Source organism: Pyxicephalus adspersus, chromosome 5 (genome assembly GCF_032062135.1).
Source record: "Pyxicephalus adspersus chromosome 5, UCB_Pads_2.0, whole genome shotgun sequence".
In the NCBI taxonomy this organism is placed as follows: Eukaryota; Metazoa; Chordata; class Amphibia; order Anura; family Pyxicephalidae; genus Pyxicephalus; species Pyxicephalus adspersus.
Genome location: NC_092862.1, coordinates 120,990,877 through 121,008,757, shown reverse-complemented (window position 1 = coordinate 121,008,757; position 17,881 = coordinate 120,990,877). Strand labels below are relative to the sequence as shown.

Genomic DNA, 17,881 nt, shown 5'->3' with positions numbered 1-17,881 from the left:
CCCTTGCCTTTGATTGGATATTCTTCGCAAAGTCAATTTTTATAACATTCACTAAGAAAAGTGAAATTCCCATGCAAAGTGAACATGCTCATTTGTTTCAGTAAGTTCATTGTTTTCAGTGACACAGTGCCATGGAATGTTGTTTGTCAGTTCCATTGGATATTTTGGCTGGCTGAGTGAAGGTGATACTTCTGAGCACAAAGGTAATGTCAGGTTACAACTCATAAATGTGCTGTGAGGTTGCACCTATTAACCACTTATCCCTGTACCTTTCCCTGTGGTGCTGAACAGGCAAAAAAGCAGTCCAACCTCTAAATATAACTAAAGTAAGTGTGATATTTCCTACCATCGCAAAGCAGAAGTGGCGGTTCCAACACATACGATATAAAACTATAAGCAAGTTGTGTACCAATAAAATTTAAGGCTAGGCAGGTAGACAGATCCACCATTCAATTCACAAAGATAATTAAACATGTTTTTTTTCTTTTTGGAAATCTAGTATAAAAAAATGAAATTGTTTTCATTTCAGCTTCCCGTGGGACAGAAATAAACTATTTTGCAATATACGGTAGTGAGATGTAGTAAGAGATGATCTCATAAGAAGCAAGCTAGAGTGGCTCTTATGTTGAGATGCATTGCTCAACTAAAGTATAGTGTGCAATGATTCCTATTTGGGATAGGACCTAGTTATGCAGTTAGGCAGAAACTGCTTTGACTTGAGTATAAACCTAGGACACAAAATGCAGCCATCATAAATAACAAGTATTTTGCATTTTTTTAGTCGCCTATGATGCGTAACTTAAATTAACTTTTGTGTGGTATTGTTGGTCACCAGTAGAGTAGATGGTGCTGTGTCCTTGTTAAAAACATGTCACAAACTCTTTCATATAAACTTTGACCCGAGTGTGGCTCAAGGTGAGTTATCTACATCAAAAGTGGTAACCCTGAGCCACACTCAGGGTGGAATTGCCAGAGAGTTTTTAAGTTCTACCTGGTCCCCACGTTCCCGCTCCATTCTCCAGTCATGTGAACGTTGGGGACGCGAGGCCAGGAGATGCAGATGTAGGTCAGGCCGGGCAGTGAAAGTGCGTGGCTAGAGGGTAGGACCAGTTGGGAAATTTAAAATACAGTGGTACCTCTGTATAAGTCCACTTTGGAAAAAGTCCAACGTGGTATAAGTCCTGTTTGGACACGAAAAATTTTGCTTGGTATACAACCTTTGCTTGGTATACAACCTTTGTGCTAGAACTTGTATGGGTCAAAATGAGTCAATACACGACACGCTACCCTTATTTACCTCTCTCAAGACAAAGCCACGACTGCCCACAAGCCTCAGTACCCCAGTTTCTACCATTCAGTGAAAAACCCGCGCTATAACTCCCTGTGAATTACATAACATCTCCTCCTCCCTTCTCAGCACCATCCTAGTAGCACTCGACTCTTCTCAGCAAGGTAAAGTGAGGTTAAATTTTCATTTATTTCATCTAATTGCTTTTGTATTTATTTATTTTATTATTAGAGTGTTTAAATTATTTTATACAGCCCCATCAATGTATAATATGCCAACAACATTTTTTCATGGGAACAGATTAATATTTTTCCTTGTATTTCATATGGGAAACATTTGTTTGGTATAAGTCCAAGGATCTTAAAAGGATTAAGGAGTTATACCAAGGTACCACTGTAATAAGTATTTTTAAATGTACTGTTTTGACATTTAAAAATACTTATTATTCAGACGGCTGGGGAAGTTAAACTAATGACAGCAGTTTGTTGCACACTTTACATGAGGAGACAGTGCCATCTACTAATGTGAACCAAGTATAAACCAAGATTTTTTTTTCAAATTATATTTTGAGGACAGAAAATCTTTGTTTTTATTGTCCTGATTTATGTGTTTACAAATATATTTTACAATATTCACTTATCTTTCCATGCTATTTATTTTAATATGCCTAATTTTCAATTTTTATATTTTGGAAGACACTATGGTAGCAGAAACCAGAAGACACAAACATGTGGTAGTGCATGCTGCGCACATTGGCTGAAACTTTATCGAGTTCCACGCACATCTGCTCCATTCCATTCCACACATAACTGGATCTTCAAATCGTTAGATAACACATCTGCTGTATTGGGTTCCATTGTAATGTTTTATGTTTTTCGACCCAAGAACAGCAGACTGACGTTGTAAGCCTTAACAATAAAAAGTTTGACATTTTGAGTGTATGCTGCCATCTTGCATAATTTATTGATAACATAGGTTATATCTTGAAATTTCAAAGCTAATTTAAGAAAGAAGTTATGGTTCTTTGTTCTAAGTACTATGAGACAGATGTAAAGTTTTTACGTATAATATTCTGTTGAGCTTATGACTGACAGGCAACCTACATGGAAGATCTGTGATAACACCTTGTCATCACTTTCAATCTCCTATGATTCTGAAATAAGCAGTGAATGTAGCCCCAGCAGGACTGCATGCCAACAGCGCCAGCCAGCTAGTCAGGGGCTCTCCTCACTGTCAAATACAGAAAAACATCTGTGACATCTTTTCTCAATAGAGTTTTCGATTAACGCTCAGAGTGTGCTGCTTCATGGTTAACCCTTGTCAAGTGAAATGCAAAGCGATATGCATCTTCTTATGTCCACATGAACAATAAACATATAATTCCTGCCATTCCATTGAGAGCTGTAGATGGTGAGATATCCTTTGGTGTTTACCTTAGCTGGGTATTTCTTAAAGCTTATGGGTGCTGGTCAGATCTCAAGTAACAACCTTAAATCTTTATTAGGGTATTCAGGGCTTGATACCTGGGGCAGGTTCACATCTGCAGCTTGATTGCACAAATTTGCACAGGTCCCCGTAGCTGGCACTATGTTAGCCTCTTGAGAACTTGCACGGCAGTGCTGGTTCAAAAAGAAGCAACATATTTGACAGTTGGTGGCTTTAAGTGGTACTACTACCGCTCATTGCAGCCCCTATACATTCCCTAAGGAGATTGCCACAAGGAGATGCTACATGTAGCGGCAGTGTTTGCTGGCACGAGGAAGTGGTACATGCACTACAACCTCACTGCCAACGTTAATAAGCCCTTACTGCCCTTACAGTAAAATTGTCATATGCTGACCTCCATTCTGCCCCAGCTAAATGACTATCTATTTCATAAAAGACTAATACCATCAAATATTAAAGCCACACAAGGCAATCATCTTTACGCTGTACTTACAATGTGTAACTAGATGTGGACCTGTGGGTGCTTTCATTAACTAAATGAATGATCCTAATTTTTAACCAGTAGCAATGTAAGGTCACTTGCACTCCAAAAATACATTTTACAATTTATTTGTATAAACACAATGCCACAATGTCAATGTTGAGGGTCATGCAAAGTCTTGTTTTGCCACACAACTTCTTGACAATACAAAAAAAGAGAAGTAACCTTTATACACAGTGTTGAAAACTTAGGGGAATGGACTTTAAATATATTATGAAACCTCAAAGAGGAGGAAATAGAAGCAATGTTTTATTAACCAGGGCAGTGCTCCAGATTTTTGCAATAATAACTTTACAATTACTAACTTGTCTACCATAACAATAGAACAAGCAATCCAATGGCTAAAGTCATAACACCTGATTATTGATAAGCACTTCAATATAAAGCATGTCACCTATGCTCAGCAGCATGATCTGTGGATATCTTTATGCCAACCCTGGCCAAATCTCCTAGCTTGGATGGGACAGAGGGGCACATTATAGCACAACGGCAAAGAATAGGGTTTTAGTGCAATAAAATACTCAGGATTGTTTTACTTCCCAGCAGGAACTTGTTATTTGGATGATCATACATAGATACATTCCACATCATTCATTAAGGAAGTATGGTCAGGGGGCTGGGGGGCATAGGGATGTGGTACCAACAATGGGTCAGTCCCACCAAATCAACATTTGGGAGCTTTAGGCACAGCCCATATCAACTATGCAAAAGTCCCTTGACATCTGATCGTATTAGTGACAATACAAATGCTAGTCAGTAAACTGGGGTAGGAGTTGAGGGTAGCACTGCACATTTGGCTTAGGGAATGGGAATATTACATTTGGCCCTGACAATATCAGTTAACGGTCTGAACTAAGCAGTGTCTAGTATACTACCTGCTAAGTGCTAAATTCAAAAAATGGAATAATTTTACTTTTATTATATTTCTTACTTACCTATCTAAAAATAAAAGTGGAAAATATTTTGTAAAATAACAAGTAATAGCTCAAAACATATTAAATAATAAAATACGTACAAAAGCACTTAACACTTAATATAAAATATTTTTCTGGAATCAGTCTGCCCTGGCAAAGCAAAATGGAAAAGAAAACCTACAGAATTGCAAGTTTTGGAACTCAAGATCTCATTTATGAATAACAACATTAGATTTGACTATTTTTCTTAAAGAAAGAAAATGCATTTAACAACTCAGGCAAAATAATTGCCAAATGATCTTTAATTTATATCACTCAGTACCTCGAGTACACCACTCCTGAAAGATAAACAAGTTAACATCAAAAGAGAAAAAAAATAAGAGCAGAGGATGTGTGTCAAATATCAGGCACTGAATCTTCCCGAAAAGTACATCAATCTTAATACATGGGGTTATTAGCCAAGGATATAATAAAGCTGCTTTCATTATCTACTTGGAGAAACTAATGGAAAGATTGATGGACAAAGTTGTACAGCGTGGCGCCAGTCTTACCATTTATCCATTTAGCCTCAGTATCATGGATTGCAAACTCTCCACTGACCAAATCATGCAACGATACTTTCTTCTTGAGTGACAGGCTATTATCTTCCACTGGAAAGAGAAGCCAAAAACATATAGGTTATTTTTCATCCTCAACTCCACCGGCTGAATTACAATTAGTTATTGGGTGGAAAAAAAACATGGGCAAAGTTTGATGTCATTTCATTTGTAACACAATTTGCTAACTTTTGATGTTACGTTGAGAAAAAATATTTAGAATTGATTTGACAGGCTAAACTGCTTTTGCTCCCTCCCAACCTCAATTTCCTGCATCTCCTTTATGATTCGTGACAGAAGGAGAAGATGTGATTTAAGAAATAAAAGATAAGAGGGGTCATCCAATTAGAATTTGTGTCCTTCTCAAATTTTTCCTGCAAAGGTGTAGCAATAGGGCAGCGAACTGCCCCGGGTAAGGTGCTTCTCGGTACTTGGATTTGTGTGCCCCCTTTCGGATCAGTGTTCAAAGGCTTACTTAGATCTAAAGCCTGCAAAGAGACATCAAATCCAAAGTTAAGGCTTGTGAACTGCTGTTGCTTTTTTCAACGTTCTTTTTAACAAAATAATACAAATGTCCTGTGGTGCTTATAACAAAATCGCTTTTGATGATGTATAAAAAATATTAACAATAAATTGATAATCATTTGAAAACTTTGGACCCTAAATTATAAATAGCGTTGACATGCAAACCAATAGCGTACAAAGATGGTGCTTTTAAAAATTTTTTTTTCATTGTAAGGCAGCAATAGTATTTTTAACCTATAAATTAGACCAATATTAGTTAGTTGGATGTTCCAGGTGTCTTCCAAGGAGAAGTCTAAACCCCGGTGTGTTGTGATGTTTAGAAATAATGGAGAATACACATTATTTTAGGCTGTTTGGTTACAGTATGTTGGCTTTTGATGTAGGAGACCTAGGGGGGTGGTAGTTCTCAGTGCCAAAATAGTAAAAAAGAACACCTAACCCTACCTTAACCTGAACAAAACTTCAAGCCTGATGTTAGCAAGTTAGTTAGCTTTAAGTAGAGTGAAGAAACGGTTGGCAACTGTTTGTGCTTTCCCCTCACTTGTTGATCAGACACATTGGGCCTGATTTTTTAAAGCTCTCCAGGGCTGGAGCGGATACCCTTTTATCAGTGAAGCTGGGTCATTCAGCAAACCTGGAATGGATTTATTCAAAGTATTTTGCTATTTGCTAGCAAATGTTTGAAATCATGGATCAGATTCATTCCAGGTTTGCTGGATCACCCAGCTTCACAGTTGAAAGTGTATCCTCTCCAGTCTTGGAGAGCTTTAATACATCAGGCCCATTAGTTCAGTTATTCATATCCCCTTTCAATATAAACCATTTAAACATCAGCTGGTAGTGGCAGTGGTAAGAATGCAGAAAACAGGAACATCCTGGAATGGTTTGGCATGCATGTTTTTCAGCATGCCTGTAAACTGATACAGTTCAATGCAAGAGGGCTCGGTACAGCTAGTGTACAGCATAAAACCAACAAATGATATCCTTGTCCGAGCCACCTACCAAACTTATGACTATTTCTAGTTAACAGTGTGCTCCTCTAGTAGATTCCTCAAAACATATAACACTTGAACCTTTTTAGTGTTCTGTTATTAGTCAGCCTTTCACCCAGCAGCAGGTTTTTTCAGAGTGATTGAGAGAAAAAATTACAAATAGTGAGGTCCGGCTAAAAGATAAAGCCTCCAGTTTTATGTTGAGAGGGTTAATCTAACCCAAAGCGCTAGAAAAATCATAACTTGTTAAACATTAAAGTTTATATACTCCAAAGCAAACAAGATCCCTGGAGCACCTAACTATTTGTATGTTAGAAATAGATATACTTATATAGTTCCAACATGTTATGCAGTGAATAAATGCCCCTGTTCCCTTGAGGAGCCCAACAACTTTCTCCACCATCATCCAAGTGCAATTTTTAAGTGCATTTAGGTTGGTTGGCTTCTCCTAAATTGACCTTAGACTTGATAACATATGCCTGTGGTAAGAACGTTAGATTGTGAGCCCCTTTGAGGGACAGTTACAATAGACTTTATAAAACGCTGCATATAATGTTAGCACTATATAAATACATGTTAATAATAATTTTATTTGTGGGGAGTTTATTAATCTACCACTACGTTTTTTGACATGTGAGAGGTAACCAGATTACCCATATAAACATGTGTAGAACATGAAAACTCTATATAGATAATGTCCTAGTTAAGACTTGAACTTGAAACCCTAGTGCTACATGACAAGTGTGCTAGCCCCTGTGTAGTATTGTCAATTTGCTATACAATATGGCCATGATGTATAAATAAGAATCTGGGGAGTAAATATTCCACACTGGTAGGGCAGTTCGACCAGGGGTCGACCTTTACTAGCCAAATACAAAAAATCCATAGGAAGTCAGTAGATTATGATGAGCTATATGACCAAGAGCTACACAATACATTCTCCCTATTCTGTAAGTTTGGAACCTTGTATATGACATATTAACCTACATGGCACAAATGCCATACATGAACTGACCGCAAATGCTGTCTATATGTACTAAAGTGGCCAATTGGACTGTTGTGCTGCTGCCCATTTTTAGCCCAGAGAAGAACTAAGTCTTTAATTAAGTGGTAAAATAGAATTTAATCTGGCCCAACAGACCTCTAATAATGTTCATATTAATGTAACCTGGTCAACAGATCTTATTTGTGGTTGGCAGGAAATTACATTGCCTAGCGTCCCACAGCTGTGCGACCTTCTGCAAAATAAATTCATTGCAAAAAAATCTACAAAACAAGATGTTAACGAAATAAAAACTTTTGCTTGGAGCCCCATTACAGCAAACATCATTTAGCTAAAATACTTAATTAGGCTTACATTTGCAGTTTTATCCCTGTAGCTGCTGGTGTAACAGTTTGCAAAATGCATATTAACCTATCTTCTTCTTTTATTGAAGGAAGCTTAGGGAGTTTGACAATATATGCCCCTGGCTGCTACGTCATTCTGAATGACGGCTGGCACCTGCACTCATTTGATTCTGAGATGGAAAGTAAAACCACACAGCCCTAAAGAGAACCACTCACAACTGAATAAAATTAGGAATGTGAATATTTAGTCTGTGATCATTTCATCAATGCGCGCTTACTTTTGATTTGCATTTGCCTCCCCTTTTTGCTTTAATTATTTTGTCTAACAGACAGTCAGGGAGAAGAGGTCATCTGAGGTCTTATAGTTGTTGCCTGGCCAATTTTGCTGTCACAATTCAAAGCATACTGGCACTGGCCCCATCCCTCCATTTTCAATGCTTCAGTTTGGTTCCTGAATGTGATTAAACAGTAGGAGGGCTTGGGAAGCAGGAGGTGGGCAGGCAGCAGTAGATCAGTATAGGTCTATTTAGAGTTAGCATGTTTACTGTACTAGTAAGATATCACAAGGAAAATATTAATTATGTTCAACTAGTTTAGTACGAAATAAAATTGTACTGTATTTGTAACAAAACTAGCATTTAGCATAGCATAGATGTAGATATAAATCCCAGGGGATAGGTATTTACTTTTTCAGGGAACATCTGTTAAATTGGCATGGGTATGATCACTAGACGTTGTCAAATTTTAGAACTAGAAAAAAGGAGACACAATGGCCCAGATTTATTAAAGCTCTCCAAGGCTGGAGAGAATACACTTTCACCAGTGAAGGTGGGTGATCAAGCAAACCTGGAATGGATTTCTTCAATGTCATTTGCTATTTGCTAGCAAATGCTTTGAATCCTGGACCATATCCATGCCAGGTTTGTTGGATCACCCAACTTCACTGGTGAAAGTGTATTCTCTCCAGCCTTGGAGAGCTTTAATAAATCAGGGCCAATAGGAGGATGCACACACCACAGAAATAGGTGGGCATGGCTGAATTTATTTTGGGTACAATGTTGGCAACCAATCAGCGGAGTCATAAAGATTTTTGATATACACACGGATAGCAAAGTGCAGGGAATGGACATTTGGGAGCCCAGGATTATGTATATTTCCCAGGTAAACATAATCAAACATTGAATATACTGCAGCCTATAAATGGGCAACTTAGTGTACAATCCCAGCATAGCTTCCTGCTGGGAATGAATGAACAGCTGTGTGCTGGAGTTACGTCATTCCTGCCTGACCAATCAAGATGGCCGAAGAGAACCAGGAAAAGGTACAGGTGTCCACAATGGAAAGAGAAGCTGGGAGTGAAGTAAAAAGACATGAGAGGAGGTTGACACATTTATTTTATTAAAGAAGGGACATTGCCTGCCCCTTCTGGAAACAAGAACCCGCCTGCTTGCAGAGGTATAAAAATATTTACGGCCCTTTGTTGTGAAGGAGAATACCGAGACAAGCTTACACTCTATTTTTTGCATGGTGTAAATGTCAGGTTAAAGTTAAACACTAAATGGCCCTTTTTGTGAATTTGAGTATGTGGCATTACAAATAAAAATTTTGGCAAGTTTGGTTAGGTGTGTTATAAATAAGCTGCCCTCTAAACTTTGCCAATATCTTTCTGGATAAATGACCTCCCAAATGCATATTTATTTACCCAACACTAAATATATAATGTTCATTAAAACTCTAAATACCCTGATTGGCTGTAGGTTTTGTATATGTATAAAATACAGACTTATGTTGCATAGACTTTGTGGATGACAAAAAGCCAAGAGGGAATTAATTTGTAATATTTATTGGCAAATGATATAGCAAAGCCCACCCAATGCCCTCCACCATATTATTTTACCCTGGAAAGTTTGACATCTTTACTGGACACAAAGGGCCGATTCAGCAGCTATACTTAACTCTAATAAATGCCAGTTTGTACTTAGGCCTGTCCCTATGGGCAGAGTCACTGGAATGTTTCAATGGCCTTTTGACAAATTCTGCAGCAGCTATTGAGGGCATTGCTATCTAGAAGAAAACAATTCGTCACGTTCCCCATGGATCAGCAAGCTATTATAGAGACAAACATTTTGCCAGAGACTCTAGCAGTTTTCTCATGTCCTAGTTTACAGGAATTGCACTCACTAGACATTTCCTTGCACTGTGACAAAGCTCTGTTTGGGAACAAGAAATTGAATCACTTCATCAATGTTCAACTAATTTTTTCATGTCTTCCCATCACAGTGCAGTAGTTCACAACGGCAGAGTAAAGGTTATGTAGTAAAAACTTAATGAAGTAAATACTGTTAACATATATAAAAAAAAAAAAGTTGAAGACTTGCTAAATAGACCACTGAGACAAACTTCCAGCATTTCAACCAAATGAGGAACATTACTCTCAAAGCTCTGTTGTCTGGACCACAGCCAGATATTCAGCTAAAAGCAATGGTTTCTGAGATAGAACTTTGCTTATACTGAAAAATCCAAATTGTTTTGGGGGCTTTTGCTTTTCGAGCATCCCTGTATCAAATACAGAGATGAGCTGTTAAGCAGAGGTCCTACCAGGGCCATGCCCACTAGTAGGTGGCAACTTAAAACTATGATCTGCCCTAGGTGTTGTTAAAACCTTTAGCCCATATTCATATATCACTTGTCATGATGAATGTTCTAAATCCTCTTAAATGCCAGTAAAGAGGACCTTCTACTAAAACCAAAGAAGTGCTTACACTCTGGCATCTTCCCCAAATCACCTACTTTTACTAGCTAAAAAAATGATATAAATAAAAAAAAAAATATGAAGTATACTTGTCCACACGCCCTACATCGCGGTAGTGATGTCACTGTCCTTTGGGAGGAAATTGGTATGGAATGCAGAACAGACAAAATATTGCAAGAAGTCATTCTGGTTCATTCAGTGTTTACAGTGAGATATTGGCTGCTTTGCTTTTAGATGATTTTTACCATAAGGACAGAGGATGCATAGGGCAGAATTTGGGGGCAGAGGTAAGTGTAATACTTTTTTGTTTTCAAATACATTTAGGTGTAGATGATTTAGGGAAAAGAGCCCAGAGAGTGTAAGCAGACTTTAGTGGAGTTTAGATATTCCTACACTAATGTGATTCAAGATAAAATCATATCCTAAAGCATTAAATGAAATATAATGAAATAAACTTTGCTTCACCCTACATCTGCTAAAGTTTTAGCGCAACCCAGATATTGTTAAGTTCCCCAGTGACAGTGTAGCCCACAAGCAGAAATATGAAAATGGTTTTCACTTTTAAAGTTAAATGTTAAAACTTCATGAAAAGTGTATCTAACTCAAAACCTTTCCAGTATTTAAGATTAGAACTCCATCCTATTTTTTTTTGTCTCTCTGTCACATTTACCTCTTCCTCACTAAAGTGCAGACGTCTCTCTCCTGCGCATGCGGGCAGTTCTGACTCCCAAGCTTTATCAGTTTCTTCCAACCCGCTGGCCAATCAGAAAAAAGCCTCCTAACCATCCAAGACTATTCCCTTGTGCTGTCCGAGTGTTCCTGTCTGTCTGTGAATATCCCTGAGTCACCTGTGCCTCCTGTTGCTTAAAGTGTCTCCTGTGTTCCCTGTGTCCACAATGGCCCCTGTGTCACTATTGTCTATTTCCTAGTTCCCTGGTATTTGACCCCTGACTTGTGACCTGATATCTCTTGCTTGCTACCTGCCCTGACCCCGGCCTTCCTAACGATTGCCCTGTCTCCCTAATTGTGACACTTTCATTGGGAGATTCACCATATCTGTCTTGGTGATCACTGCCAAGAAGAGTGAAATCATTAGGTTTGTGATATGATGGATATCAAATAATAAAATTTGTTGTCAGTACAATGAAGAGCAAATCTTCCTTTACTTTGGAAACTTTTGTAAATTCTCAAAAATGCAATAGGTTGTTCAGAAACATTTATAAAAAAAAGTAGGATATGGTTTTGGCCCTGCGGCTGTAAAAGTTACTGATATATTCAGCATAGAAAAGGTAAGTATGGGTTATAAATAGTGAATTTAGTGTCAGGCTTTTATATGTGGGTTTTAAATGTTAACTATGTACATTAATTCTTAAAGGATTTAATATTTTTATTATTTATAATTTTTATATTATTTTCTGCATGATTTTACTAGCGCCTATTTCTTTCTGTTGAGCATTGTTTTGTTTTCTTTTTTTTAATTTAGACTGCATGCCATTAACAATACCTACCTGTGTGTGGTGGCAGCACAACATGAGTTAACTAATGACACTGCCCAATTTATGCTGACTCAACACAACTTTCTTGGCTGAAACATTATTGTTTACTCACCCGTTCACTGGGAAATATGCAACTGAGAGCATATATAAACCCAAACTGACATATAGCACAACTTTGCCTCCCTTTGGGAAATTTTCAGACTACACTTTGCAATTTTCACACCAAAACAATGACTTAGGGAAAGCCTATGGCCTTGATAAATGATTTGCCTATAAACGCTGAGAAATCTTCTGGTTTGCTGCTGCCGGAGATGAAGGAGAGAAATAAAAGGAAAACCACAGGCTGTTCAATGTAACAGTTTATGACTTGTAAGTGCAATTATTACTTTTTAAATGATATACTTGGGCTCTGTATAATGAAAGCTCCCAGGATGAAGCAAGACAATATCATTTGTCATTATGGATTTCTCATTATCCTCATACATTACCATTGGCACACTGCACTTTATGTAACTCTTGCACACTATTTATAGTTGAATCTTCAGGCCATAGGAAATCTGTATATAATTGGTAGGTATTAGGAAAAGACCTCTTTCACATGGACAGCTCTACATGCAAGTGCCATCAGTGCAATGGCCAATTAAAAATCCATAGGCAGGGGAGCAATAGCTATTATTCTGTTATATGACAGACTTTTCACACCTTTAGATGACAGGTTTACAAGGCCACATCACATGAGAACAGAAATCCTTTTAATTGGTACCTACAAACCTGCCATGCTGCGTTTGTAAAAGGAAATTTAAAAAAATGTTTCTTTTTTTCAGTATTTTTTTTTTATCTTGTAAAATATATATGGATAATGGAGTTACTTCTATAAAGAATATCCAAACAAGACTTTTGCTGCATATAGCTCAATGCAAAAAAATGTCAGAAATCACTTGATATTAGTATATTAATTCTTTAGGAGATGAACTAATGGACCCACAGACTAACTGTCTATGCATTGAGATTAAACCTTCACCTCCAAAACTGAAAAATTGAGGTTGGCAGAAGAAACCGGAGAGTGCTGCATTTTAGACCCTGGAAAGCTAACAATCTAGGAGGTGGGGTAGCACACAGTAGGGCGAGAGTTTAGTTCAACTTTAAGTTTGTTGTATATCCAAAGACATAACTTTTTAAGTTAGCATAGAGTAAGGAATAGTTAAAACCCCTTTCGTTTTATTTTTGTGTTCTGTGTTTCATTGGTAGGACACTCTCAACACATAAAATCAGCAAAATTAACCAAAGTGTGCTTTAACAATATACTATGAGTGATTCAGAGAGCACGAGACATCATTTTCACACGAGGATTGGCCACCACAGGGACCAAACCCTAACACCACTGGGAATCCTGGTGATGTACTGGAGAACACTTTACACAGTGGTCTGACTTTCCTATCATCAACACCAGATATTTGTGAAAAATAAAAATAATTGTTGTGACATTTTAATAATTTATTAAAACAATGCCATGGTGGATATATGCAGTAATCAAAGCTAAAGGCAATCCAATCAAATATTCAAAACATTTAGAATGTGACTTTTTTGGCCATGCAATGTATATTTGCCTTTTTAATAAATGTTTTCTGTAGATTTTTGTTTTACTTCTAAGTGCTTAGATTCCCCCTTGTATTACATTCACTATTGCTCCTGTAGTAGATATACCCTCTGCTGCTATCTGTGTATCGATTAAGCTTCTCCCATTTTTTATTGCTGTAATAGGTTTGTGGCCAACTTGCAGTACATTATTCAACCTGGAATTTAAAAATATATAACAAGCACATCCTATTTTTTTTATATGGTATTAATAAACTACTGCAAAAAAAATTATCTGAAATCTACTTTTATATTATTTTCTCTTGATGCACACAAGGTATCAAACTCAAAATTGAATGCTATCACCATGAAACAATAAGCAATAAATTGCTCTATGCAACTATCCTATCATACTTTGGGAACAGAATTCTGGAGTAGAAGACTGTCATGTATACAATGCAAAGGACAATAAAAGACAAAAGTCAAGATTCTTCACCAGTACAGTGGAAGAACATGTCTTCTGATCTAGAAATGGTAAAACACACAGACAGGCTGCTACCACTCTATACCACATTATACATATTAGTATTTTGTAAGGCCCACAATTATAATCAGAAAACTCGGCTCTCCAGCAGATAGCAGGCTTGTGCATGGAAAGTTTCCAAACAAACATGCTGCTTTTAACAGCCGTTAAATGTTAACTACCAAACTCACTTTTAGTGCAGACACTTGCAACAGCTGGTTCTTTCTTCCCAGACTAATTTGTACTTTACAGAAATAAATGGATGGTTGAACAGTGCTTCACCTTATTTAGTGGGTGGGTGAAAATTCGCTTTGCCAACCTGTTCTCTGTGAGCCTTGGAATGAACTTTGATGAAGCCTGTAGATAAGATTAATAGTGGCAAGAGTTGTATTGCTGCATACTAGCAGCATGTAGAAACTACCCAAGAATAGGTGTCTGCAGTGTCCCTTTTGACTAGGGGTTGTTTAAAGCAGTGGTGCCTCTCAAAACCACCATTGAAAAGGTGATTTGCAAGCTACACAACTGTCTGGGAGCTGGTTGTACCTATTGCAACTCATTTGAAGCTTGTGGCTTGCAAACATCAATAGTAATAGTAATTAACAACATTTTCAAACTGCAAACTTAAACCTCTTCTTTAGTACAAGGAAGGAGGGAAGATGTTCCTGGTTTTGTCCCCTTCCAGATAAAATAGAAAAATGAGTGTGGGGGCATATGACAGCCTAATATCTTAGTATGTACTGTGTAAATATCAGGTATTTGCAATTCTGAAAACTGTTTTTCTTTTAGTGAGAAGCTGTGATGGCAGAGGCACAAGCAAGTTTGACGTTGTTGGACTTACGGGCCGTCATGACGTTTTTGTTTCTCCAGGTCAGTAAAGGACATTCACACTAAGATTTCACAAACACTGGGGGACTGTCCTTCCTACAGCACTGTGAAAACCTGGATATCTTGCCAAAAAAGTAATTGCGTCCATTTTCTGGGACAAAGACGGTATTCTGTTGGTGGACTACCTACCTCAGGGCTCTAGTATCACCGGACAGTGTTATGCTAACCTCCTGGACCAGCTGAATGAGGTAATTAAGACGAAATGCCATGGAAAGTTGACCAAAGAGATCCTTTTTATGCAGGACAATTGGACACATGTCCAACGTTGTGGCTGCCAAATTGAACACCCTGGGTTTCCAATTGGTCAACCATCTCCCCTACCCACCTGCCCTGGCCCCTTCAGACTATTATCTGTTCCTGAATTTGAAGAAACACTTAAAGGGGCAACATTTTGAGGACATTTTTGACGCCAAAGATTCTGCAAAGAGCTGGTTTGCAGCCCAACCAAAGAACTTTTATTTGAACGGTCTAGAAAAGCTGCAACTATGCTGTACTAAGTGCATCAGTCTCAGGGGGGATTATGTTGAATAAATGTGTTATTTCATAACTCTGGCTCTCTTCTTTCTGAGCAAAGCCAGGAACTTCTCAGCACCCCCTCGTATATAGCACAGATGCAGCCTATTAATACTTTATTCCAGCCTATTCAGTCTTTATTTCCAAACTGCATAAAGTAGTTTTAGTTGGCCATCATGAATACAGTGTATGGAAACCAAGGCTTCTATCAAGTAGGGCTTATGGGCCAACAACAAACTGGTGTCCTAGACATGGTATAGCAAAGTGATTTAAAAGCCCATGGTGAATCGCATAATAGTCTAATATTTATTATGATTTAGAAATAAATAATATACCAGCTTCTCTCAAGGTAATGAGCAAGCCAGGTATTATAATAAAGCTGATGGTGAGTTTTGCTCTCCACCTAATTAATGTATAATTTTTTGGTTCCTTTAAACCCACCTCACCATAGCATGCCTAGTAGTCCCATAACATGTCTGGTAATTCTATACATAGTGCATATATTTAGGTTTATGTCCATTGTTTCCAGCTCAAGAGATCCTCAATATCATAAAGCCTCAGTTTATCCATCGGAAGAAAAAAATTCTTATATAGAGCAGGCACATTTTACTCTAAGATGGATTTAACTAATTCCCTAGGGAAATCAGACAACTTTTGGAATCTATAATAAAGTTTCCATATGAAATATTGGTAGACATTTATACCTTGTATTTTTATTTCTTAAAAAAAAACAAAAAATAACTTTTGATTATTCTAAAATTGGTTCCTGTGGAAGGCTGCTTCACAATTCCACTGCTCTTACCAAAAAAAAAGCCTATATAAAGCTATGCAATAACCATATTATAAAAAAAAAACTTTATACAAATAGCCATAAAGAACACCATTCTGTGCTTTCATTTTTTTTTTTTTTGCTTCTTTCATCTACTACCAACCAGTAACTGATGATGGAGGCAGAGGACACATAACTACACAGAAGCTATAATGGACCAAATCATTTCCTTATATATTTCCCAAATATCTAGAAATGATTATGAAGAACATAACAACCCACCAAGACTGAAAGACCATTGTTTAGTATAACAAGTGCTGTGCTAGACATATTTTGTTATAATGTCCCTTTTAAAATTTGCAAACATGTCTATGACAGATGTAAAACCAGTGCATGAACAGTCGCACGCATCAAATCAGTCCCTAGAATATTTTTAAGACCAGATGCTTGCAGCTCTGTGGGGCCTACACCTAATTTGCATTGTAAAGTTAGAAATTACGTTGGCACCATGCTAATATTTTAATGCCAGCTCTATTTCTGTGCTTATCTAGGAGAAGTCTAAACTGGGCCCATGGTGAGTATTGCAGGAAAATACAGCTGAGGATGTGAAGCCAATGGCCATAAGATTGCGCCAGCGATGCCTGGGGGATCCCAATCAGTAGCAAAATTTTTTGGAAACATCTGCATGGATGCTGACAAGAGAGCACGCCTCTGCCATTAGCCTTCTTTTATATAGAGCCAATTAGTTTTGATTTATATTTAAAACAAAGCCCCCAGACACAGCAAACACTCATTAGTCTATTTGATTTATTCAGTGTTATGATTTTGCAAAAATGAATATACATCAATAGGAAAAAAAACTTTACAATCAAAGCTGAGCTTAATGACATTTACACACTTAGTATCAGTTATTAATACACTATAAAATCATTACTAATGTACTGAAACATTTCCAGAGATGTAGAAAAAAATACAGGCGGAGGGAACATAAGTGGTATATGTGCAACATTACTCAAGTTGGAGGAGAACCAGGAGCCAGCTGTTCAGGACCTGAATTCTAGCTGATGTCTGACTAATAATATGAATCAAGGTGAAAGCTTACCAAAACTAGAAACTAGTTCACAGCACTTTACCTCATTATCATAGACTTGTATTCAGATGTTGGTAGAAAGCAAATAAAAAATGCTGCTCTAGATCCAATCAAGTGGTAGCCATGTATTTTTAAGTATGTGTTACATAGAAGTTCAGGTTAAAAAAAAGTCCATCAAGTTTAACCACTGGGGAAATAAACATATCCCATATAAAACCCTATAGACACAGTTGATTCAAAGGAAGGCAAAAATTTTTGGTTCAAATTACTCCAACCGGGGAAAAAAAATTTCCAGATCCAGTAAGGCAATTGATATTCACTGGATGAACAGTCTCTGGTGTAATTTCTTAAATCTTTAATATCCAGTTATATTCTGTTCTTCTAAAAAAGCATCCAGCTTTTTCTTAAAGCAATCTATAGAACCTGCTAAAACAGAGAGGCACGTAGCCGTAAGAATTAGGCGCAGTGACTACATGACCGGGTGCTAGGCCTAGCCCAGAGCTTGTAAGGGGTTAAGAAAAAGGTAGTGTTGCTAGAGGGGGCTGGGCTAGTATACAACGTGGGGTAGGAGGAGATTAGGAATGGGAGATGTTAAAAAGGGCTGGATGATAGTGAGGGGCCCTCTTTTG

General features: G+C 37.6%; 1 protein-coding gene across 2 annotated transcripts in view; it reads right to left on the bottom strand.

Annotated features, from left to right (window-relative positions):
• The window catches only part of DPP6 (dipeptidyl peptidase like 6), a 626,323-nt gene that overhangs the window by 215,515 nt on the left and 392,927 nt on the right, over positions 1 to 17,881 (bottom strand). For both annotated transcript variants that reach the window (XM_072412585.1, XM_072412586.1), the window contains exon 3: positions 4,741 to 4,839. In XM_072412585.1, coding sequence (XP_072268686.1) covers positions 4,741 to 4,839 — 99 coding nt within the window. The remainder of the gene's footprint in view (positions 1 to 4,740; positions 4,840 to 17,881) is intronic.